The sequence below is a fragment of the Chanos chanos genome, chromosome 1 (assembly GCF_902362185.1).
Source record: "Chanos chanos chromosome 1, fChaCha1.1, whole genome shotgun sequence".
In the NCBI taxonomy this organism is placed as follows: domain Eukaryota; kingdom Metazoa; phylum Chordata; class Actinopteri; order Gonorynchiformes; family Chanidae; genus Chanos; species Chanos chanos.
In genome coordinates, this window is record NC_044495.1 from 26072774 (window position 1) to 26097732 (window position 24959).

Here is a 24959-nt window from a genome sequence, read left to right on the forward strand (position 1 = left end):
GAACATGTGAGTGAAGAAGAATGAAGTGTGGAGGCTGTGAAAACATCCCGTCGGCAAATGCTGGGAACTAAAATCGTGGCTTACGTCATATGTATCTGTGTGGCAGTTGTGATTCCTCTGTCAAGCCTTTTATCCTGTGTTTATGATTCTATGAGCCAGAGCCTCTGAGTCATAATTTCAGAACTAATTAAACATGGAGTGGTTCCATTAAACGGGTCTACTCAATACAATGTGATGATTAAACACAATCTTTTCTTCTTAACATACTGTCCCCCTTGAGTATCTTTTTGGCTTTTCTTCAAGTTAAATGTATACAATTCAATTTTACCTCTTTGGGAGGTATGCAAGGGCTAATATCTTTAGAAATCAAATTGCTTTAACAAGTTATGATGGCAAATTAGATATGCTAAAGCCCTGGACCACTGAAACTATAGGCGTCACATTGGGATAAATAACAACACAATAGTACAACCCATGAGAAGTAAAACATAATTCCTACTCTTTAGCCATACATAGGGTCCTGTTAAAGTATTCTTGGGCCATAGGAAACTGATGTTACAGGGTCCTCCTTCAGCAGTGCACAGGACAGCACACTGAGCCGCTAAATCTTATCACTCTAGGCTTACCCTGTCTAACACTAGCATATGTTCCTGAATCAAAATGACAGTAGGCTGTGATGTTATTCACATAATTAATGCTTAAGTAAGACAGAAATACCAGTGTTGTTCACATAACTGCTGGAACGGTTTGGAAGATAAAGCCACAGACAAAGCAGAGACCCTAAACATCTGGTGATGCCATTCATCGGTGGGAAGGGAGGTCCCTTTGCCACTTGCTTAGCTTGGAATGAAAAACATTTTATTATGCAAATGTGTGCAGCATTTACATGCCTTCAACAGCAAGCCAAAATGGTCTGAGTGACATTTCAAATAAGAATTGTCTAAAAACATACTCTTCCAAATAGGGGACATGAAGTGAATGCTTGGTTGTGTTAACTGGGGTTGCACAGTAGAGTGTAAGCGTATTCCTAACCTTTGTTTCTTTTTATTAAAAGGAAATTTCTCTATTCACTGGATTTCACGGAGAGATGCTGCCACGCCACTTACATAAAGAAATATGTGCTTGTATACACCTTTGTCCCAAAAAAAAGGTTCTGAAAAGTGCTACAAAACTATGGATCCCCTGAGTGTGACAATAAAACACACGTGGTATGAATGAAGGTCCCACCAGGAGCCAGACACCTGTAGCAGGATTACAGTGAGAAAAGTCCAGCTAAAGCCACAACAAGCTGGGCTGGCCTGTGACCACATGCAATCCTGGCTGTTCCATAGGAAACCAGCAATGCAGAGCTAGATAAGAGACTCATGGGAGAGAATAGGACATATACTAGCCTATTCCATTCCTCCCTGCCAGCTATCTTTTGCTGCTTATCCAGCATGGATAAAAAGGCTTTTAGCCTCAGCAAATCTGCTATGTGGAAACCGGCAAGCGCGTTCCTTGACTTGCAACTCTAGATAGTTCAGTTTATGAGAACATTCAGAAATCTCACTGAAGATTTGGAGCATGAGAAGGAAGGTGTCTTCACTAGAAGATGAGTGATGATGGAATACAGTCAGGAGTGTGGGTTTCCTGCATGTATATGTATACAAAAAGTGTTCCTGGGTGGGTGGTTTGCACGTAATACGAGAATAAGCAAGGTACAAAATAAATAAATATACACACGATATATAATTGATCATTTATACTGTAGACAGAAGCAAAGATGAGTTGATGCTATGAGATAAGCCAAGACACATACAAGAAACACACACAGACACACACTCACACACACAAACACACACACACATTATATACATATGTATAAGTGTGTGTGTGTGTGTGTGTGTGTGTGTGTGTGTGTGTGTGTGTGTGTGTGTGTGTGTGTGTGTGCGCATATGTAATGGGGATGGAATGGTACTGTTTGATTATTTTGATTCCCTCAGTGTGTGTAATTGGGCTTTTGATAAAGTAAGATTTTCCATTCCCAATGATACAGAGCATGTAATTGATGAATTACATCATTTTTATATTATTTTCTCTATTCTAATCTTAAGTCAATACACAGCACTAACTTAATGTAAGCCACTAGAGATTGTTCAATTCTGGGCTGTGACCAGAGATTATGAGTGAACTTTGCTTTTAAATTTTAGAGGATGATTCCATTTGTAGAGACTGTATAGTATCCATTCTCTTGCTTACGTTTATGTAATAGTAGTTCATAACAGAGGGTTACTTGAAGACGCACAAAAAGTATGTTTTCAGCAAAACCAGTTAAACTCTTTAAAACGTTCTAACTTTTCTCCCCCTTCCTTTAACATGAACATAGTCTCTCAATGCATTTTCAAAGGGAAGAATTTGACCCACATGTCTTTTAAGAATGGCTGCTTGGGGAATGTTTTTAATAGTCGGATCAAGCTGGACTTTTGATGCCTGAGATACAGGTTCTGGATTATTCACTCATGAGAGAGGGAGAAAAAGAGCATGAGGGCTAAGCCATACCTCACAAGACCGTTAGACAGTCGTCAGCAAAGCTAGCGCTGACACTACTCTCAGTAAAATCTGAAAGCAGAATACAGAAAAAAACAGGGCACTTTATTTAATATCACACACGCCACATGCTCAAGTTCCCTACTGTTTTACACGTGGGGCTTGTTAAATTGCTTACCACGTCCCAGTGAAGCTAACACAGGAGGGAAAATTCACATAAATTAATGGGCCTTTTATGTAGAGCAGAGCACAAATGATGGCAACAGAAGGTGATTCAAAATTAGCTCAAATGTGAGAGTGTTTAAACAAATAGCTTTTTCTTTGATGTTGTGGTTAAAGGATTAAAAAAAAATTCTTCCATTGCAGGTCTAATATAAAGCTGTCACCACTTTTATGACCCAATCCTAAAAGTAGAGCAATATCGCCACCAAGAGTTTATGATAACAGTTTGCTTAAGGTCGGTTTTAGTGACATCTTTCATACATGAGTTTTTCCAACTTCCTTCAAATAGAAATCACTGGATTCAATGTAGCTGTCCAATGCAGGAACAGATTTCAGTCTACCTCATTCCTGTAAACACTATTCTTTTTGTACTTGCACTTAATTTTGTTATGTGGAAAAATGTTCTTGTGTGTGAGAGTATACCAACTGCCTTCAGATCTCAAATGCAGAGCCTGAAATGTTGCTTTTCTTAAATGGATGACAATCTCCACCCGGGAGCAACAGAGTCAGCAGGAGGCTATTCCTTGCCTTCTCTGCCACACTCTTGATCTATGGAGAAATTAGATCAGCCACTGAAATTGTGTTGCTTTTTATTATCTGTATATGTTTCATGTATATATAACCATCTATTCCATATACTCTCACCTGTAATTACTGCATAGAAATGTTAACATAAATTGCATATTCAATATCAGCACCTTATTCTACTATTTGCACTTCTGGTTAGATGTAAGACTGCATTTTGTTGTACTCGTACTTGTACCACTACGATGGGCTGGCGACCTGTCCAGGGTGTTTCCCCACCTTTCACCCTGTGGGCGCTGGGATGGGCTCCAGCACCCTCCGCGACCCTAGCTAGGATAAGCGGCTTAGATAATGAGTGATAGCGTACTTGTAATATGTGCAAGGACAGTAAAATTGAATCTAATCTAATCTGAATCTAATCCAAAACAAGAGAGCCTTCAAGTCATTGATATGAAAACCTTGGTTTTTGCATTTTTGTCTCTGCTTCATATCCCACCTAAACAGACAAATGTTGTTAATTCAGTTTATCTCTGCATGTGAGAAACAAACTTTGGCTGATTTGACTGAACTGAAAGTGAGACTGGGCACATCCAACACCTGTAAACTAAATCATTCACAAGAACCATATGTATGATGAGTCATGTTAAAAAATGCTTTGGGTGGTTTCAGTATTTCAAAAATGCCTCTGTAGCTGAGTTGTTACCACCTGTTTTAGGTACCGACTGGAATAAGCGATGTAGTGCATGAGCAAGTAATCTCTTTGAGAACAAACTGTGGAAAGCTTCAGGGGAGGCTGGTATGGTTGGATTTCACTGCATAAACCCATAATTTAACTTAAAAAGGCATGCAGACATTTAGAGTAATTGAAAGAACACAAGCAGCAGTCCACCAAGCAGTGCAGAAAAGTTCTATGACCATGCTTATGAAAGCCCTAATTATGAAAGGAATTAATTATTAACAAAGATTCATATTTAATACATGTATATTATAAACAGAAAATGTCTGTGAAGTAGACATCATTAAAAGCAAAGACTGTGACAGCGATTCGATCAGAAGTAGACGGCTGAGCTCTCCTGACTGCACGAAGAGAAGCACACAACAAACGCCTTGCTGTATCTTAAAAGATTTGCAGCCATGTGCCGCAGTGAGAGAACGTGTTATTCACAAATTGTATCACAACTCTTTGGGATTAAATCAAGTGTCAATCTGTTGCGGGTGGCAATTGGTCTAACGTAGAGCACAAACAAAGTATCAGAGAAAGAAAGAAAGAAAGAAAGAAATGTAAAGCAACAGACCAAAAACGCCAGATGGCGTACGTGCTCTTCATTATGACTTCTGCGGACTTCATTTTTGTTACCTCGTATTTGGTAACACTAGATGTCGCGCGTATCAATTGAAACAATACATCTGTGCGGTCGCAAATAATTAGAAAGGAAGCTTACATGATCCAAGGGCTGTAATATTCGCCGTCAGCATTAGTTTCAGTGCGACAAGTTACATCTTAGAATCTCTAATTATTCTCGTTTGCGTAATATTTCACTTCTGGTGCTGCACTAATGATTAATTCACAAGTATTATGCGTGCAGCGTATGTCAATAATAATGGGGAGTAAAAACACTGGCTGTGAAGAGCAGAAGTCCTGATATGGTTATATCTAATCTTTAGAAACACTGCAGGGTCCTGCTACAAGCTGCAATGACCCCACATACTTACCTCTAATAAACTGGCATGATAAATTGTATCTCCCTTAAAACATATTACAAGCCTTCACTCTAACTCTGTCTGCACGTACCATTTGATTTCAATGAATTGACGGTCGGAATCAAAAACGATTACGTTACATCAGTGCATGTCTTGAATAATTTAGGAGATAATTAATAAAATATTATAAAGGACCCAAGTTTTCCTTCACATTATATGTTTTATATGTCATCCTTTGTGAGTATATTGCTATTTCATGCATGGCTCAGTGGCACAGATGGGTGGTGGGGGATGGGTTTTGCTGTTCTATGATGCACAGCCTGCTCGTTCGCTTCATAGCTGAGCTGCACAGGGGCACGTCGAACACGTTGTGCACGTTTAGTAGGGTAATGCACATGGGAATGCTCTGATTCTCGTCGTGCCCGAACAGCCGTTTCTAAACGCCCACAGAGTTTCGGCGACTTTTTAACTCGGCCCTGCGGCTTGTTAAAAGCCAGTCTCTCGCAGCTGGGCTACCGTAAACCTGTCTGGCCAAGTGAGGGTGACTTTAGCTGTAGGTAACTGTATTGCGTCATCATGAATGTTTGTAGGTCAGCGAAACGTTGGCCAGTGACTTGTCTCAAATCTCATGAGTTAAATGATAAACTATCTCTCGCCAAACAAGGTTATGAGAGCTATTAAACTGTAAAATAGGAAATAAAAGACGATGGCAAAGTTTAATGATATCACACAGATACAGATATACGTTCTTCAAATTATGTATTCTTAAAATAAAACGCGATGTTCTCAATCCGCGTAATGTGGTGGAATAAAACGTGGATACTGACGTCAATATTACGGCATACCCAAGCACGATGAGCTTCTTCCGTAAACTGGAGGTCAACATTTTTAAATGGCTGGCCCCCTAAGTGGAAGTGGCTTGGCTAAGTGAGGTAGGGCGTAACTTTCAATACATACCGAGGAAGCAAGTCAGCTCTAAAATAGTTTTGAGTTGCTGTCGTTTTGTGTAGGGTTTGGAAACAAAGTGATTAACATTCGGTGTTCTAATAGCATTTAGAAACCCCTTTTTTAACGCAAAGACCTCAGTCTTGTTGGACTTTTATTTTGCTAATAGTTGAAACGGTGGACATGCCTTTCTCCCGCATGTGATCGTGCGGCATATGCTGAACCAATCTCCGCCCCGCTTGGTTCCGGCGTTGTTTGGGGACATTAGGAAGATGGCGGCTGCCCAGCTGTACTGTGTCTGCCGGCAGCCTTACGATGTGAACCGGTTTATGATAGAATGCGACATCTGTAAGGACTGGTTTCACGGCAGGTATGTACTTCACATGTACCTTCAAAGAATAAGACAGAGAGTTAAATATTCACTTGGGTATAGCTAGGTGTTTCTTTTCTTTTACGTCAAACGGGTGTCATGCGGTGGGTTTAGGGGTCCTCTATGAACAAACTTAGTCAGGCATAATACAGCCCGATTTTGGTCAGGTACGGGGGACGTCTTAGACACGTTGGTGAGGCGCGAAGACATGACTGATTAAGCACTCGCCGAATACTGAGTTAATACGCTTTTGCTCAATACGGTTGTGAAAGCGAAAATTAGTGTCGTGAGTATTGGCTTTCTCAGCTGTGAACAGCAAGTTAACAGAGGATAATTCTCGGATAAGTACCCAGACCTGATTCTCTCTGAGTGTCATTTTATTAACCAAGTTAACCGTAACAGCAGGTCGGCTGAGTTTTTGTCTATTGCCTTGTCTAAACGGTTGTTTGACAGTTTTGTTCTGTTCGTTTGTTTTTCCAGAGCGTACATGGTTACGTTTTTATCTTGTAGATGAATTGGTTATTACTGTTTCTAGTCAAGACAGCATCTTTCGAGCTACATAACAACAGTCAGGTTGATAGTTTTTAAGTTACAAAGAACCATCTGACATTGTACTGCGAAAAATAGGCTGCAGATCATGCCATAGTCCTCACTAGGTTGTGTCATCATATTCTCAGTTACTCGCGTTGAGAAAGCACCAAGAGGCTAGCAACATTACATGATAACAGATCTGTAGTTTATTACAAGTAAAGGGTATAGTCTAGTGACCAGGTGGTTGCTGGTTCAAGTCCTTAGCATGACTGTTCTCTGTCAATGTGCCTTTCAGTAAAACACTTAATCCCAAAGTTGCTCCAAAAGCTTTTTGCCTGGAGATCTTGTGGCTGGAGACTTTTTGCCTGGAGATCTTGTGGCTCTAGGGATAGCAGCACAAATGAAATGAAGAAATATAGCTTTCATTTTATCCACAGTTTATCCATTTGTCATTTACATCTCACAGGTCAAGCTAATCATGACTTCCTAAAGTGGCATAATCATGCGCCATCATGCATAATTATGCCTCAATTGGCTTCCTAAAGTGCCTCCTAAAGCACTGTAATCATGCTTCACCATATTACCGTCAATAAAAGAGTACACTATGGGATATTGTACAAGTGGGCCACTAAAACTTTGGTGAGGCTAAGCAGAATTAGTCTTAACTTTTAGCACAGGACAAAAAATTGTCCTCCTCTAATTAATGGACCTGTTGTGAAATTTGTGGGCGGGGAAGCTAAGAGTACTAGTCTATAAACCAAAACAGATTTGACCAAGTAACATAACCCCCTTTTAAAGTTCATGGTTTACTTTCCATTCTCAACCTTTGAAAACAGAATCAGTTGTGTACAGTTTTGCATCCGTTGAAAATGAACAGTCTTGCATAACTCTGTGAAGCTGCCAAGATCTCCACCCAGGAGACAGAGGCCAAAGGCTGATTCTGCCTGTTTGTGTGTTAAAGGGGATCTCTTGGTTTCTTGTCAAGTTCATTTGCCATCACCCTGTATTTCCTGTGGAGGCTTCCAGAATAAAAAAGGGAAATCTGTCACTTACAGACTAGCAAAGTAGGGGAAATATTTGGCTCTGTTACTTGCGTTGTGGTAGTCAGCAGTCATGTGAAGCAGTTGCCTGCTGATTGCCCAAACAAGTTTGTTTTTCATCACTAACTGAAGACCTTTAGATTTGTGTAGTAATGATAATAATAATAATAATAATAATAATAATAATAATATTAATATGAGTTTATTTAGAACGCAGTATCAGTATTTATAGTCTCAAAGAGTTTTACATGTACATAAAAAAGTCAAATCAAAATGATATTATTTATAAGTTAGAGAAAATAGATAAGTCTTTAGTTTGTTTTTAATTGTATGAAGAGAGTTTGCCTCCCTAATTTCTGTAGGTAGACTATTCCAGAGGAAGGGAGAGCAGTAGGAAAAGGCTCTGTAGCCCAGTGGACTTCTTTTTAACTCTTGGAACAACTGATAGTCCAGAATCTTGAGAGTGCAGGGTGCAAGGGGGGTTATAGGTTGTAATTAAGTTGGATAGGTAGGCCAGTGCAAGCCCATGTAGAATTTTATATGTCAATACATTAAAATCTGCCCTTGCATGAATTGGTGTGCAAGACTAGTTGCTTTCAAATCAGATTAGTCTTGTTGGCCAATCACAAGACTGTGCTTTAATCCAGAGAAAGGTGTGAACCAATGAGGAGGCTGGGGAGGGGGGGAGTTGAGGGAGCTGGGATTATTAGCCCTCTTTAGCATATACTAAGCGCTGTTTTCTATCACTTCCTTTCTGTGGTTTGTAGTCATTGTAGTTGGCAAGCATATGAGATTGGTCAGTGTTGTAAACAAATTAGTTACCTTCTGATATCATGATTTTAAAAACGTTTTAATTCTTCAAGACCACTGCTTTGTGCGTTCTGTCTTTAGTGACTGATAAAACTGGTGTTTACAGAATCTTGCGGGCTAGATTTTGCTGAACAGGATAGTGATTAAACCAGTTTGTTTCCCCTGTTCTGTTGAGCTGAGTTTTAGCACAATCTTATTCACCATCCCTATGAACACCTCAGTCAGAGTTTGTCATCATTTGGAATGCATGTTTAATGTCAAGGGTTTTCCTGCAGCCTCTTCTCATATAGTGCAGATAAAAGTAGACCAAACTATGCTGGGGTACTATGAACTCTAGTTGTTTTTGGTTGATGTAAGCAGTGCGTGTTCTGTAGGTGACACTTAGCCCGCTCCTGAGTGTCTTGCCTCACTCCCTCTGTCTTTCCCAGGCTCCTGGAGCTTTGTTGCATAGTTAATCAGTGACACAGTTGCTGACGCAGTGCAGCTTGTGTGGCACAGTGCCCTGATTCCTGGACTGTTACACAAAGAGTAGATGAGGAGGTGGAGAACAGTTCTCTCTTTGAGCTCAGAACAACCTCACATGGCCCACAGTCAGGGCAGGAACTTGCTCTCATTTCGCCGTGACATAATCACCCAGATGACTCAGAAGCATTTCCTGTCCAAGAGAATGAACTTTCTCCGTAGTGTCTGTCCAAGAGAGGAGGAAGCACGAGAATGGAGGTTCTTGGTCTGAAGGCCACTCTGATGGAGTGGGTGTTCTTTCACGGAGTCTTTTTTTTTTTTAAGCTATTCAGTCACTCATCCTTCTCAACTAAAGACTTATTCAGTTTTGCAGGGCCGTGTGTAGTGGTTATTCTCGTTGTTGTATAAGTGAAGCACCAACTCCTGCAAGCTGTCCTGGGGTCCTGAGGGGGTTCTGATTGGGCTACCTTGCTTTACTGACCGTTTCCTGTAATAATGAGCAGATCAAAGCAGATAACAGTTGTGCTTCCCATTCAATGCAGACTTTTTTTGAGGAGATGAGCTCCGGTTGCCGTTCTATCCCAATATCCTGCTGTTTTTTACAACCTCTCAAAAAACACACTGTCAGCCATTTGCAGTGATTGTGAGTTAAACCTTGGGGGAAAACAGAATTTGGGAATTGGTACCCTCATGACCCTTATCAAATCAGAGCGTTGTCAACATATTACCCCAGGTCTGCTCTGTAAAGTCACACCATGTTCTCTCAGGAATAGCAGTTTCATTCACTGGTCTGAAGGCTGTGGAAGTGGACATTTGCAGAAAGAGCAGTATGAAGAGCAAAGGCCAGGCTTTGACTGAGCAGTACAAATTTGTGAATGTCTCTTTTTTTTAAACAGATGTTTTTGTGAAGTGAAGAGTTGATGTGCAGTGCAATGTTGATGTCATCATATACTGTTAATTGGACTAGTATTGCACAGTGTCTCCTGTACAGATTGTACACACGTTTTAGAATGTTGATTGCGCATGCACATGATGTGCCACTCTCAAAATAATTGGGCCCCTGATCACACAAAACAAATTATCAGTGTTTGTGTTTGGGCCAGAAGTGTAAGATTTTGCTTAGCCTGATTTTGACAAATGTGAACATTCTTGCTTATCCAAACACAGGCGTTACTGAGCTGGGTCACGCTGTCAGAAGTGAAGCATGCAGGAATGTGCTCAGGAATGTTACCTGGTGGAATTGACAGGATTTGATGGTGGCTTTGCCTGTGTTTTGTGTAGCACAAACTGTCAGTGTACTTAAGGAGAAAAACACACCATGACAAGACACAGTAATGGAGTATAAAGCTGATATGTAGTTGGAGGTCATTAGACAGAGCTTTAAAAAACTTTTTTTGTGCATTGATATGATTTTATTGTGCCACATCCGCATATTACTTTTGTGTTTGTTTTGGCTGATAATTGTGTTATTTCATTTGTAGGAAATACTCTGAATTGATTAACTTAATTCCTGTCATTGGTTTTAAAGGAATTAGGGTGATCAAGAGTTCCCATTGTGTTGTTTTACAGGTTTTAAGGGCCGTTTACTTATTGTGCAATATTCTTATCTTCTTGGTCATCCATGTCTGCATTGCTGATCATACAGTAGAAACTTCTCAGGCTGTTGTAGTAAACCAGTGTGATTTGTTTTACGCTTACATGTCATATGGTTTACTCTGGTTTCTCCAAAAAAAGGTCAAAAATTCCTTTCAAATAGATCATACTCCTCTGTCATTTGCGGGTTCTAGAAGCATGCAAATCCACTTAGGCCTAGCTATAAATTTTTTTATTTGAAATGAAACGGATGAGACAGGTAAATGTATTTGTCTGTATTCTGCCACACATGATCATAATGCTGGCTACAATAATAATAATGACCATGTGCCTGTGTTCATCATCCTTTCAGCTGCGTTCAGGTGGAGGAGCACCATGCTGTGGATATTGACGAGTACCATTGTCCCAATTGTGAAGTCCTCCATGGACCCTCCTTGAGTGAGTAGTTTCATTCAGCCTCTGGTTGATGAATGACTCTCTGGGGAATCATGTCCAAGAACAGTTGACTCTAACTCATTATAAGGACCATAGGCCTTATAGAGTTTCTCAACCCAGTGCTCAAGTATCCTCTGCAGCCCTGTATTTGTTTGTGTGTTTGCACTGAGATGCCTGACTCTAATAGTGCACTGTGTGATAATTAGCTGATTAGCTGACTTGGTTGTGTCTGTAGAGACAGGGGGTGTTTAAAAAATGAGTTGAGAAACTGAGAAACCGTGTTGTAGAGAGCGTAGAATGTGTACCAACAGCACTATTGAATCACAGACTGATTCTTTGAATGAGGCCGTAAGACCTTCCGCTGAATAAAATTACAGAAAGAATTTTGTGTGTGTGTGTGTGTGGGGGGGGGGGGGGGGGGGGGGTTCTATGGATATTTGTAATACTTAGTGGTAATAACTGTTAATGTTTTTCCTTCCTCCCACAGTGAAAGAGCGCAATAATTGGCATCGACATGACTACACAGAGCCAGATGATGGAACCAAGCCAGTGCAGGCTGGGACAACTGTGTTTGTTCAGCAGCTCCAGGCTAGGACTTTTGCCAGGTAGGTGAACAATATTCCAGACCACGTCATCTGTCACTCAGGAGACAAGCGACCAACCACAGAGAGGTCTCAGACCTCCTTAGTGATGACAGACTTCACTGTTTGTTGCACTGTCATTTTCTTACCCTAGTTCACAAGAATGATGTAAATCAGTTGTAACAAGATTATTGATCTGTTGTTCATTGATGCTGGATATTGTCCAGTTTTAAGTAATAAACGCAATTTGATGAGCATAAAAACACAAAAACATGGACTGACATTGAACTGCTCTCCTTCCTTGTCTTGTTATACAGTGCAGATGAAATCCTATTAAAGATGCATGGGAGTCATGTAACCCAGAAGTATTTGGAGAGAGAGGGCTTCCACTACCCCATTGCAGTGCCTGAACTGGAGGGACTGGGCCTTAAAGTCCCACCCCCATCTTTCTCTGTGAAAGATGTTGAACGTTATGTAGGTAAGGAACAGAAAACAGGACGGATAGTGCCTTGGCCAAATGAATGTATGCTTTAAAATGTGCCTGTATGTGCAAGATTTCCAACATGTAAGTATAATGAATATAGCAATAGGTGTATTCACCTGCAATAGGTCTATTCACCTTAATTGGGATCAACATGCTTTGTATGTGTCTGGAACATCCCAGATAAAGAGTACAAGTTTGCATCCTTTATTTTATCAGCCATTGCCCCATGGTTTAGCAAACGGGGGGCTGACTTATGTAACTCTTGAGTTCATCACCTCCTCTCTCCATTAGGAATCTCTTACATCTGGGATCCTGTTACATGTCCATTATACATAGACCAACATGTTGAGTTCAGTTCTGTCGTAATTGTACTTTATCTGGGAGTTCAGATTACATTTCTACTCGTGCACTGCTGAGCGTTAAGCCACTCAAGTGTAGCAGGTGTTGTGACTGGGAGTAAACTACTCAGGAGATCATGTTGCACTCTTACAGTCATTGTAAAACAATGGGACTCTAACCTGCTATCTTTGTCTGGCAAAGGACCAGACCTTTGGGAGCTTCAGTGCCCCATCGCCCTATTTTGTTTTTCGGGATCCATTCACTAACACACACCCACGAGAAAAAAAAAACACTTATCCTCCCCCAACATCTGTACATGGAAGGATAGTGACTACCATGAGGTCCAAAGCTGGCATATTTTTTGCTTCAGCTGCTCTAGTGTTTTCTGAACTGGTTGTCTCGCTTGGGGAATTAATTAATACTGAGAACAACTGGGCCCCTGGGACAGATCTGATGGGGCTTTTATTGACTGCAGCTCTGGCCTTTGATACACTGGACTGTATGAGCTGGCTTCACACTGATCTCAGTGGGCCTCCTCTAGTTCTAACCCCAGCAGTGACTCCACTGTCATCTGATGCCGGCCACCTGGGTGAGGACAGTGTGGGGGAGGGGTGACCATACAGCCACCAGCTGTCCAGCCCGGCAGTTTTTTTGGCAGGCCTGTTTCTGGCCGCCCCCGTTGCTCTCCCAGGCAGTTTTGATTTGTGGCCTTACAACTGTGTATTGGAGGGTTTTATCTCGTTACACCCATTGCTCTGCTTTCTCTTTCCCACTTTAAGATCGGCGATGTGGATATACATGACACTGGGTTTCTTCTTTGCCTCTGTTTGGCCTGCTGTTGGGGCTGAGGAGAAATGTGGAGACATACCAGCTAACTGCAGGCTTAGCTTTGACCATGTGCTCCCATTTGTTCTTAACAGATTTGGCAGATTTACACAGGAAAGCATTTTGCCCTAATGAAATAAAGGAAATGCCATAGAGGACCAAATTGCTTCACATCATCCACACTGATGGAGGAAAATTGAGTTGCGACTCTTCAGTCAACAGACTGACATGAATCATTTGTTTGGTCTCCTCAGGTGGTGACAAAGTCATCGATGTCATTGACGTTGCCAGACAAGCTGACAGCAAGATGAAACTTTGCGAGTTTGTGAAGTATTACTACCAGCCAGAACGGCCAAAGGTGTTGAATGTCATCAGCCTGGAGTTCTCAGATACCAAGTATGTGTCAGCGCTTGGACTTGTGCGTTACTTTCTTCAGTTCAGAGACAGACACACAGATGAAAGCACTTGAGTAAGCTTTGATCTCTCCTCTGTAGGATGGCAAATTTGGTGGCGGTGCCAGACATAGCTCAGAAGATGTCATGGGTTGAGAACTACTGGCCTGACGATTCATTCTTCCCCAAGCCGTTTGTGCAGAAGTACTGTCTGATGGGGGTGCAGAACAGCTACACTGACTTCCACATAGACTTTGGAGGCACATCTGTTTGGTACCATGTGCTTTGGGTGAGAGCTGAGACCAATGTGTATGCTTTGTGAACATACACTGGAAAAATCACAACTGTTTTCAAATTTCTAACCTCTCCCTGTAATATATCCATGCAGCGTTTCTCTCCATGTAAAAACGTCCATGCTCCTGCCTGAAAAGTACATCAGTGTGTATCCATAATCTTTGATGATGCCTTGTTTCTTATTTCATTAAAGGGAGAAAAAATTTTCTACTTGATTAAGCCAACCAAGGCTAACCTTGCACTATATGAGGCGTGGAGCTCATCTCCCAACCAGAGTGAAGTGTTTTTTGGAGAGAAAGTGGACAAGTGCTACAAATGTGTAGTACGGCAGGGAACCACCCTTCTCATCCCCACAGGTGAGTGTGACTTAAACCATGTTAGCTATAGTCTTCTCAGGACCTTATCTTTGGATTGCTTCAGTTTAATGAAAAACAGTCAATGCATTATCGTTTTAAAACGATTATGTAAGTACACTGGAGCACAAATAATATCAGCAGTTTCCCAGGGAGCGTGCCAGGAAAGAACTGGCTCAGAATTTGGAAGTAAACGACCTCTCATTACCAGAGGAATGTGAAGTTAGAATCTTTGCCAGGCAACACTGTAAACATAACAGTCAACTTGAAACCATGCAGGCGGACTACGGTGCTTTTGTGGAACAAACTTATGGAATGGAAAACTGTTTTCACAACACAGTGGAACTCCTCTTACACAACAGTCTGTGTGTGCAAGCTCAGCACTTTAAGTGATGATTTCGTTTACTGAGTTTGATTCCAGGGTGAAGCGTTTACAGTGTTATGTTGGGGGGAGGGGGAAAAAGGAACTATGCATTCCTTCAGTTTGTGTCAGAGCTGTGTGACTTTCCTTAACTCCTCAGATTGACACTCAGCTGTACGTCCACTAAGCCTCTCTTTGTCCATCAGTATGCTAACTCCAGTAAGCTAATCTTTGTCCATATAAAAACATGATCCTCATCAGTCATTTATTGACCTGTTGTTCCTCCATCTGCAGGATGGATCCATGCTGTTTTGACCTCTCAAGACTGTATGGCATTTGGGGGAAACTTTCTTCACAATCTTAATATAGGCATGCAGCTCAGGTACAGTTCTGAAGCTTATTGTCCTGTTGCACTTATTGCAGAGATAAGGGAGAACCTGGAGTCTGTGGGTTTATCACACAGTTTGATAGTGTTGTTTCCTCCATCATTGTTCAGGTGTTATGAGATGGAACGACGTCTGAAAACCCCTGATCTCTTTAAGTTCCCCTACTTTGAGGCCATCTGCTGGTATGTGGCCAAAAACCTTCTTGAGACCCTAAAGGGTAAGTGTAAGAGGAAAAACCTTTATATTTCTTGGTTTTAAATAGAGGAGGCTGCAGGTCATATTTTGTAATAAAATTTAGGTCTTTACTTTTAATGTTCAGAATTACGAGAAGATCATTGTCAGCCAAAGGCCTACTTGGTGGAAGGAGTGAAAGCTTTAATCAGTGCACTGAAAACCTGGCTGCGGAGAGAGGTGAGGACCATATGAATGCATATGCATTTACAAATGACATGACTTAGGAACGCTATATAAACACCTAAACCTGAGTGGTTGTCTTTAATAGGTAGATAATGGCTTTAATTGTGGTTTCCTGCAGCATTGAACCACAGTGCTAGAAACTTTTTTTTTTTTATAACATTCTTTGTGCTCTCCTCATTATTCTTCCAGCTGAATGAGCCAACAAGTGAGGTTCCAGATAACATTAGGCCAAACCATCTTATCAAAGAGCTTACTAAGGAAATCCGTCACCTGGAGGTAAGAGACTGTCGGCAGTAAGGGTTCAAAGTGAATTTAGAGGGGCTTCTCTGTTAGTTGGCAAAGATTCAGACAGGAACACGGAGATTTTAGGATCTGCTCACTGGCACCCTCTGTTGGTACAAGCTGCTGTTGTAGCCCTGGCTCAGTCATCACAGTGGAAGAATTGCGGCGTTGATTTATGACCACTGGGGATCATTCATCTATTTAATGTGGCACAAATAGATATAATTAGTCACTTCTGTTTCTGTTGCTTTTACTGGCATTCAGTGTTTTGCCTTTCCTCTGATCTCTTCTTTATGGTGGCAGGATGACCAGAGTAATGCACCAGGACATAAGCACACAGTCAAGTCTCAGGGAAGTGCAGAGTGCCCATTGACACGCTCAGCACTGGAACGTGGATGCCAGGCAAAGCGGGTGGCACGACGGCTAAGGGAGCACCAGCACCATCACCATCACACACCCAAACCACCCTCAAATCTAGATATCCTGGAGTTGCACACACAGGAGGTCCTGAAGAGGCTGGAGGTCGGTCTACTGGATGAGGTGATCTCACCATCTCATATCATGGACAGTGTGTCCCTCAAATGTCTACTCAGAAGATTTATGAAAATTCTAACATTGCTAGAAATACTCCACACCCAGATTTCCAGGTGGTACATGTACCCACAAAATACCAGTTTGATAAGCATTTAATATCTGAAACACCTCTGATGGGCAATGGAGACCATCATTTTCTTCTCTTATTAAGTAGTTCTTGTCATGTGTTTTACAGGATCCTGGCTTTAACTCTAAAGTGAATGGAAAATTTAACAAAGTTTGCACAGCTTCTGCAGCAGCCATGGAGAGTAGTCATAACAACAACCTTCGTCTGTTGCTTTGCAATGGAAGAATTGTTCGGTGAGACTTCAGCCACATCCTTTTTTTTTTTTTCTCATTGAGATGCATCAAGTTTTTCTGTCCCATTCTGACAATTGAGTATCTCCTTGGCAGAGATGGCAGGCATTGCGTGCCAAAGAACAGTACGCTGAAACAAGAAAAAGAAAGTAGAAAGACTTTGGCACCCCAACAGAAGGAGATAAAGACTGAGAGGGTGGAAGTGGAGCAACACAGCACCATGGGTCAATATGAGAACCCTACCAACCAGAGTAAGCAATTCAGTCTTGTGTAACGGCTTTATGATTGAGCCCTAACTGATAAATTATCCTCTGATAACTTCTTTACTTTGTATTTATGCTTAGTTGCTCCCTGTTGTTCAGTTTTGACCTGATTATCGTTTTGACAAGGTTTGCATAAGCACATTCATACAGAACTCAGGAGAAAAACTTCAAAGCACCCTTGTGTCTCAGATGGGGAATCTCAGGATGGAAGCAGCGCAGAGGTACTTAGATTACATTGTTACTAATATCAGACTTCAATTCAATCCTTTCTTGCTGTCATGGGGTTTTAAAACTGAGAATGCTGATTGTCATTCTTTCAGCACAAAGACTCCTCAGAGGAAGACTCAGGGAGTTCAGAAGAGGAAAGAGAAGATGGAGAAGAGGAGATGAAACAGCAGACAAGCCGGCAACACAGCCAACAACTCAAATCACTCAAAAGGTACAACCCCTCTGCCTTTAACTAAGATCACACTAGGTCTACACTTCCCATCATACTGTCAGTTGTGCAGTACTGTGGAGTGTGTGTGAATATATCAGGCCCTGGTTTTGACATAAACGATTTGCTTTACACAAAGCTACTGAATAATGTCAGTGTTTGTTTTTCGCAGAGAACGTCCTACCTCACCTACCACAGAAGAAGCCATTCAAGGCATGCTGTCCATGGCTGGATTACTGTGTCCACAGACACCAGAAGGCACTGGTTCTCAAGAGCCGTGGTGGCTAAGCTTAACTCACAGCTCACCTGAATCTACAGAGGAGCATCAACAAAGCAGTCAAGATGCTAAAGGATTTATGGACAGTCAAGGCAATAGTAGCAGTGAGGCCTGGGACAACCATGGGCTCTCGTTAAGCCATCACAGTCCCCTAAGTCAAGACGGCAGTCCAGGAGCAGACTACGAATACCGAGAGAGTTCCCTGTCCCCTCCATTACACCCATCAAAGAGGCACGCTTCCAACCCTTCACCGATCAGCAACCAGGCAACTAAAGGTTTGTGTGTGCATTTCCAGTCTCAATTTAAAAGGTTGTCTGGTGCCACATTCTTACATTTTTTTATTTAACCAAACCATGCTTAATGTTTTCTTTCGGTGGATGTCTTTTCAGGAAAGCGTCCTAAAAAAGGAATGGCAACAGCTAAACAAAGGCTGGGGAAGATCCTGAAGCTAAGCAGACAAAATCATCTCTTTGTTTAATATTGTGGAAGACAATGAAGAAGCTTTAGTATTTGGAGTTCCAGCTTTCCCTGGAATACACACAGACATTCGAGATAGCTTTTGTTTATTTCACCTCTCGCTCACTCATACGCACTCATACACTAAGCATGCTTGGAAGACAGGGTATATTGAGTTACCGGAGCACCTTGCCTCATGTCACAGAAAAAGATTCAATGTTAATTGGAGACCCGTCGTCTAATAATCACCCGGAGTTTAAAAGAGATCCTTTGTCAGTTTGTCTTGCAAAAGTGGCACTTATTCAAACGCTGTCTTAGTGGAAAATCCTGCCTGGGATTCAACCAGAACCTGAAACTGTTTGCATTTACATTTCAACCCCGCATCTCCGGAACACCTCTCTCTGCTCCCATGAATAAGTGTAGCACTAAGTGAAAAAAATCATTGCTTTCAAGACGTCGACAATGTTGAGAGCTGGTTGTTTGGCCTGCTGTTGCCTGACACTGGGACAAGATCGCCTGACTCTTAAGTGGCTTTCCTTTTTTTTCTTTATTTATTTAATCTTGCAAGGCCCTTTGAAGGGAGTCCGGGTTAAAGACTGATATTTCTTGATGGTGCTGATTATTTGTACATCCTGCTATATCCCCTTGTCCTCAAAACCAGCAATAATTGTGTGGTGTTTACTGGAGACTTGATCTTTTTTTCTTCTTCTTCTTTTATGGCAGCACTCTCATTTAACAAGTCTAACCAAAGATCACTGGTCAGCAGTGTGTAACTAGCAATTTTTTCTTTGAAATTACATCTTAAGTTCTTAAGGTGCCAACCCTAATTGTTCTAAATGATGGTCTGTTAATGTTAACACAGACACAAATCTTGTGAATATTAAGACCATATTTAACTATGACAGGAATTTGAGGCCAAGATGATGCTGTGTCTAATTGCATACTGTTATGCCTCCAGGTGGCCGAGGAAAGACTATAAATGAAAGTGCTGCCTGACAAAGAAATGTGTCAGTTGTAGCATATAAGTAATGAATGAGTGATTTGTTATTTTTGAGCATTAGATGTGTGCACTGGAAAAATTGATTGAGTTTTGTGCTTATAGATTTTTTTCCCTAAATGTCTGTTTGCTTTGTTTTGTTTGTTTGGCTGTTAACTTATTTATTAATTTGAGTTAAATAATGATATACAATACATTATGTGCTTCCTTATTTGGTGTCTGTAGTTCACAGGCCGGTGTTTCTCCATGATTTTACTCCTTTTGTAAATATTAACTTGAAGATCATAAATTCAAGCTATCACACATTACAGTTCTATATAGTTAAATACTAAGCCACAGTACTTTGCATTAGAAACTTGTCAAGGTTCGCTAACAAATTTCCCAAACATTTCTGTCTGGGAAGTCATAGCCAAGACTCGAATAATAAATTGATTTTACTTAGGGGGTTTCAGAAAGTAAGAGTGTTGCTAATGATCCAGAAGATTTTCTTTAGTTAATTTACATTCTGCTACACAGCATGCTGTTGTACTGGCAGACTCTCCAAAGCTATTGTGAAATCCTGCCTTCCTGGATGAACAGGGAGGTTTTCAATGAAAAATAGTTGATCATCTGCCTAATCACCAGCTGATTGTTTTCCATGAGGGTATTTTGTATAATACTGATGAAATGTCCTCTCCTGTGGGATCTACAGTCTTTCTCAGGGAACTGTTCCTTTGTTGTGGCATATTTGATGTCATCACCAGCAACATCATAAGCTGTGATCTTCTCATATGTTCCTTACTCGTTTTACCTCATTCAGCAGTAGAGGTTCCATACCACTCATTATTAAGTTCACCCCAATTCAGAAAACCAGTCCTCTCACATTCTGCATTACTGAGAGTATGTGCAGTCAGCCATGTAATTTTAATCTACAGTTTTGATTGGAAAAAAAAAAATCTCATGATTAGTGCTACCTTTGTTGAAATTTGCAATGTACTGTCTCCTCTGCAGTGGGAAGATTTACCTGTCATTTTGTGGAACTGGCCTGCAGGCAGGAATCCTCACGTGATTTATTGTACAGTATTTATTGAACTTTGGGATACAGAGCGGTTTACCATTTGTGGTATGGGTTGAGCATCACTGTGGTCAATTTCCTTTATTTTATTCCACTGACTCCCTGATGACCCCTAATAATGTCTACAGATGAACAATGTCAAGGTGACAAATGTTTTCACATGCAATGTAAATGTCACTGTATTTGAGAAAAAAATTACTTGTAAATATGTGTTGAATAATTTTATTAATCACTTTTATTAATCACAGTTTTACCTCTGATTTGACAAAGTGAGAAATAAAACACTATTGGCAGAATCAAAGGAGTCTCTTTTAGCAGTCTGTCGTCACTTTCTCAGCAATGCCACAAGTCATTCTGACAATCCTTTTTAATAATCTATTTACAACAATGACATTTTTAGTGAGATCCTTGGCTTAGAACAAAATCCAGGTTGTGTGAAGAGCAATCGGACAGATAGAAGACCTAGAGTGAGAAACAAAAAGAACAACATTGACTCAGCTGTATCATCACAGCACGTAATAGATTCATATTCTGTAATAGACACCTGTTCAACATGCAAGCTTCAAAAGTCAACTGATTGTTTTCAGAAGACTTTGCATACATGGCCAACACAACCACAAAACAAAAAATACATATAATTTCTGCCTAAGATAAACTTGAACCACATCACTCTCAGAACCTCTAAATGCATGAAGCATTACCCATGACATTAAAAGAAATGAACCCATTAAGGAAGTTACCGCCTGCTGTAATTAAGCAGCCACAGCAAATGACAACAGGGGATTCACCTTAGCTTTGCTTGACAAATGTAGATGTCTTCACTCTTCATCATCTGGAGGAATTCCAAGCTCTTCATCTGTCCATGCACTGGTGTCTGGCCAAGGAAAATGACCCTGGGGAAGTGGTGGAACATTTACTGAGTAAATAGAATCTATCGATTTAAAGTATATAATGTATCAGTGTGTAAGGAGACACTCAGTGCGGTTACACGCAGGTAAACAATCCAATTTCAATCTTTCCTTCGATTAAAAAATGTCATGTAGATTGGGTAATCGGACTGAAGTCCAGTTTCATGAAATCAAAAAGAACAACCCAGTTTCTCTCTGTTTAGAACTGGCATGTAAATGACACTCTGATTTCAGTTGGAGTTTATCATTTTGCGTGTACCTGGTCTTTAATACTGTGCGGACACTAAATAAAATCTAAAAAGTTTACTGTTACCCAATCTATGGTAGGCTGCTAACTAGCATGGAGAGACACAACAATCATTTTTGGACAGGAGACTATATTTATGATTGGGGTTTTAAAAGAATTAAACACACTAAAATATCTAGACCACAGGAAGACCAGAGATGGTGAGCTGATCAGAAAGGTCTCCAGTAAACTTTCTGAGGCAGCCATGGTCTAAAGGTTAGAGAACCGGGCTTGTGACTTGAGCAAGGCACTTAACCCTAATGCTCCCCGGGCGTCTGTTGTGTGTTCACTACTGGTGTGTTGGATGGGTTAAATGCAGAGACAAATTCTGCTCACTGTTCACAGTGTGCGTGTGCAATCGCGGAGACTTTACGTTTACTGATGCCAGTTTCATCAGGACTCCGGAACAGATCCGAGTCCGTTGGAAACCCCCAAACAACAATTACTATTTTCCTTTTAGGCCTAGATATAGTCTTTAGTATTACAGACCTCGCAGAGCGTGCATGCAAAATATGACAGAGAAATGTGCCCTGCGAGTTTTCCAAAATATACCTGTAGGCTAATTAGGCAACCTTATCCCTCCTTGTGTGAATCAGATTGTACTACTTCTCTTACCATGAACACTGGAATATTCCTTTATCTGATAATAATCCGATAGTTGCTTTAATCAGACTGTCCTGCACATGTAACCGCACTGATACTGCATGAAAAGTTTGATATTCAATCAGTTACAGTGATGAATAATTACAAATACAAAAGCATCAGCGGTCAGTCAGGCCACAGAGATTAAGTTATAAAGTACATTTCTGTATTTTTCAACTGGCTGTCTGGCACTCTCTACAAAATACCAACTTACCAACACTGCATCTGGGTCATGCCAGCAGTGCCACAGGATCCAGAACCACATGGCACTACTCAGCAGCTCTGCTTGAAACTTCTGGTTTTTGGTGATCTGAGGAGGCTGTCTGTACTGAGCCTCAATGTGTGGACCGCCACCAGCCCTGCAAAACCATGGCGTTGACGTTTGTCACTCAGTAGTTTGCAGTTTGTCTAAACCTACCTTTTCCTCCATATATGATTCATGTAAAACACTTACATTAGCTGAAGCCAACACTCCAAAAGTTATACTACAACAACAACAAAAACAACAATAAAAATAATAACAATAGGTGGAGTAATACGGTCGTTCCATAAAGGTGTAAACTAAATGATGATAATGACAAAACGATAACCAACAAACTCCAGTTCTACAAAAGACTGATGGTCAAATTAGTTTTACATAGCAGGCCACCCACCGTACGCCTCTGTTCAAATCTACCTTACTCATCTGCGATGGTCACCTTAACTAATCATTTTAAATACAACTGATCTACTCGGGATATTTATCTTGACATTAAATTGTTCTTGTTTCGAGCACACAAGTGCAAGGAGCAGGATATGAACATGAAGCCTTCAGATGGTAAACTAGCTTGACCCTTGTGAGCTCTGCTAGCCTGCTAGCTACCTCGCTAATTCCCTTCGTCGCTACAAAACTTACCTTCGAAAGACAATTTTCCGAGGACTTTGTAGATAGAGCCGCGTTCCAGCACGAAGAACGCCCACTGCCCTCCCAAGGGAAGACATTTTCTTTTAGTATTTGCTACCACTTTATGAAAACGAATTGGATTGTACTAAAAGCGTAAGGCGACACTGAAATGTCACCTTCTTAGCACTGTTTGAGGCTGCATAAATGACCTCGGAACAACACGGATTTTGATTGGTCAACGTTGATGACTCAATCATGTTTACTTTTCCAATCCTTCAATTTTTACCACCAGATGGCAGCAAATGTTTACGATTACAATGTAATGCTAAAATAGTTGGGTCCAAACAGCTCAAATATATGAGCCATATGACCAATTTCACTCTTCCTTGGAATGAGTGCACCTTGAGAATATACCACGGAACTTATGAGACTCATTTGTTAGCGGATAAGTATAAGAACAGGGACGGTTCATCCTTTTTATGGGTATTATCACTGTAGTCAAAACTACCAGTCAAAAACTGCAATCATTTCAGGCCTGTGGACCCATCGTGATTCACTCATAGTAGTCAGTTGATGCTTTAATATACCAGGAGGTAAAATGTAGAATAACAATCCTCTTGTCTCGCTGTGATCTTTTCTAGTTAAAATCTAGTTAAAATCAATACATAACTTTTAAGGCCGAAACGAATCGATTTTGCAGTGCTTTAATATTGGTATACAGAGATACGATCAGCAGTAAACAATCGCCGGCTTGCTGACAATAATATACACTATAGGGACGCAAGGACTGGTCCCAGTATACCGCTCAAGTGTTGTTGATTGTGTCCATCTCTCATGCTTCTTTCATGAGTGTTTTTTTGGAGGGGGGGGGGGGTAATTTATTTCATCATTTACTTTTGAGTGTTTGTAAAGTAATCAACAGCTAACAGTCTAGCAGCTCCTTTCGAAATGTGAGGACCTGAATAATGCAAACATGGTCTGAGATACTTTTGTACAGTACTGTATTTTGTTGACCTACAGGACTGCAGATGAATGTGAGAGAAAAATAAACAGGGCAGTTTGATGACAACCTGACTTTAAGTGGTCTCAGTCTAAATTGGCTTCATCCTTCGGCAATTGTTAAGCACAGGACGTACTGAGTTGTCCCAACATGGGGTTGTAGAATAATTTCATCTTCGCCGTCACTTGTGCACTAACTCCACACAACAGGTCGTGTATTTCCTAAAAGGCCTAATGAATGACTCCAGTTAGAGTACAACTGGGGGAATTGGTAATTTAAAATGGCCCCCGAGAGCAGAAGATTTTCAATCCATCTTGCTGTTCAAAGGAAATGTGATTCTTATCTTGAAATACCAGTCAATCTTTAAATAGCCTATATACCTGAACGACTATGGTCAGTACATCCAATTTATTTGTAGGCTGTACTAGTTCAATTCGAATGGGTTTGTTAAAGACGAGAATTTTAGGTTTAAATCGGAGTTATCGGGGACTATGATTCTTAAAGACAAAATGTAGTCAGAATTAATCGCCGCTCGATGTTTGGAGCGACCGATGTGATATCTGCGAATACTCCCTAAAGAATGCAGCCGGGATACGGGGGGGGAAATCCAAAACGCCATTTACTAACTAACTAGGGAGCGCACGAGAGAGCAACAACATGGCGGCCGTATTACTAGAGCTAAAATAAAATGCGTCATTGTGTAGCCCGCACTGTTTAGCAGATAAAATCTAATCAGCACATCTTTGTGTCAGAAAACTACAAGGTAATAGAGGGTCCATATTTTCTTCTAATCCAACAGAATAATAGCGAAACAGCCACTTGTATTGCCAGCAGAATCACATTAATCTAACCTACTCTTTTTCTCGAACAGATACAAACTTGCTACAAAATCCGTCTTTTTTTTTTAACAAGTATCCTGCAAGGGGAAACGATGACTCAACTTCTTTCCCCGGACAAAAACACGAAATAGTCGTACAATAAGGCTTCAAATG

At 40.9% G+C, this 24959-nt stretch overlaps 2 protein-coding genes across 2 annotated transcripts; one reads left to right on the top strand and one right to left on the bottom strand.

The window, feature by feature from the left end:
• Positions 1–5906: 5906 nt before the first annotated feature.
• kdm7aa (lysine (K)-specific demethylase 7Aa) lies at positions 5907–20549 on the top strand. Its single transcript, XM_030788080.1, has 18 exons — positions 5907–6289; positions 11078–11163; positions 11648–11765; positions 12059–12219; positions 13644–13785; positions 13884–14070; positions 14269–14431; positions 15084–15171; positions 15286–15392; positions 15495–15586; positions 15782–15868; positions 16178–16414; positions 16644–16768; positions 16862–17016; positions 17155–17249; positions 17349–17467; positions 17637–18016; positions 18131–20549. The coding sequence occupies exons 1-18, from the start codon at positions 6135–6137 to the stop codon at positions 18217–18219; spliced, it is 2586 nt and encodes an 861-aa protein (XP_030643940.1). The 5' UTR covers positions 5907–6134; the 3' UTR covers positions 18220–20549.
• On the bottom strand, positions 20457–23162 carry ndufb2 (NADH:ubiquinone oxidoreductase subunit B2). The gene is made up of 4 exons (XM_030788092.1): positions 22980–23162; positions 22299–22443; positions 21037–21141; positions 20457–20710 (listed from the first exon to the last, which is right to left on the bottom strand). Exons 1-3 carry the CDS (start codon positions 23063–23065, stop codon positions 21067–21069), a joined length of 306 nt encoding a protein of 101 aa, XP_030643952.1. The 5' UTR covers positions 23066–23162; the 3' UTR covers positions 20457–20710; positions 21037–21066.
• Between the last annotated feature and the right edge of the window lie 1797 nt (positions 23163–24959).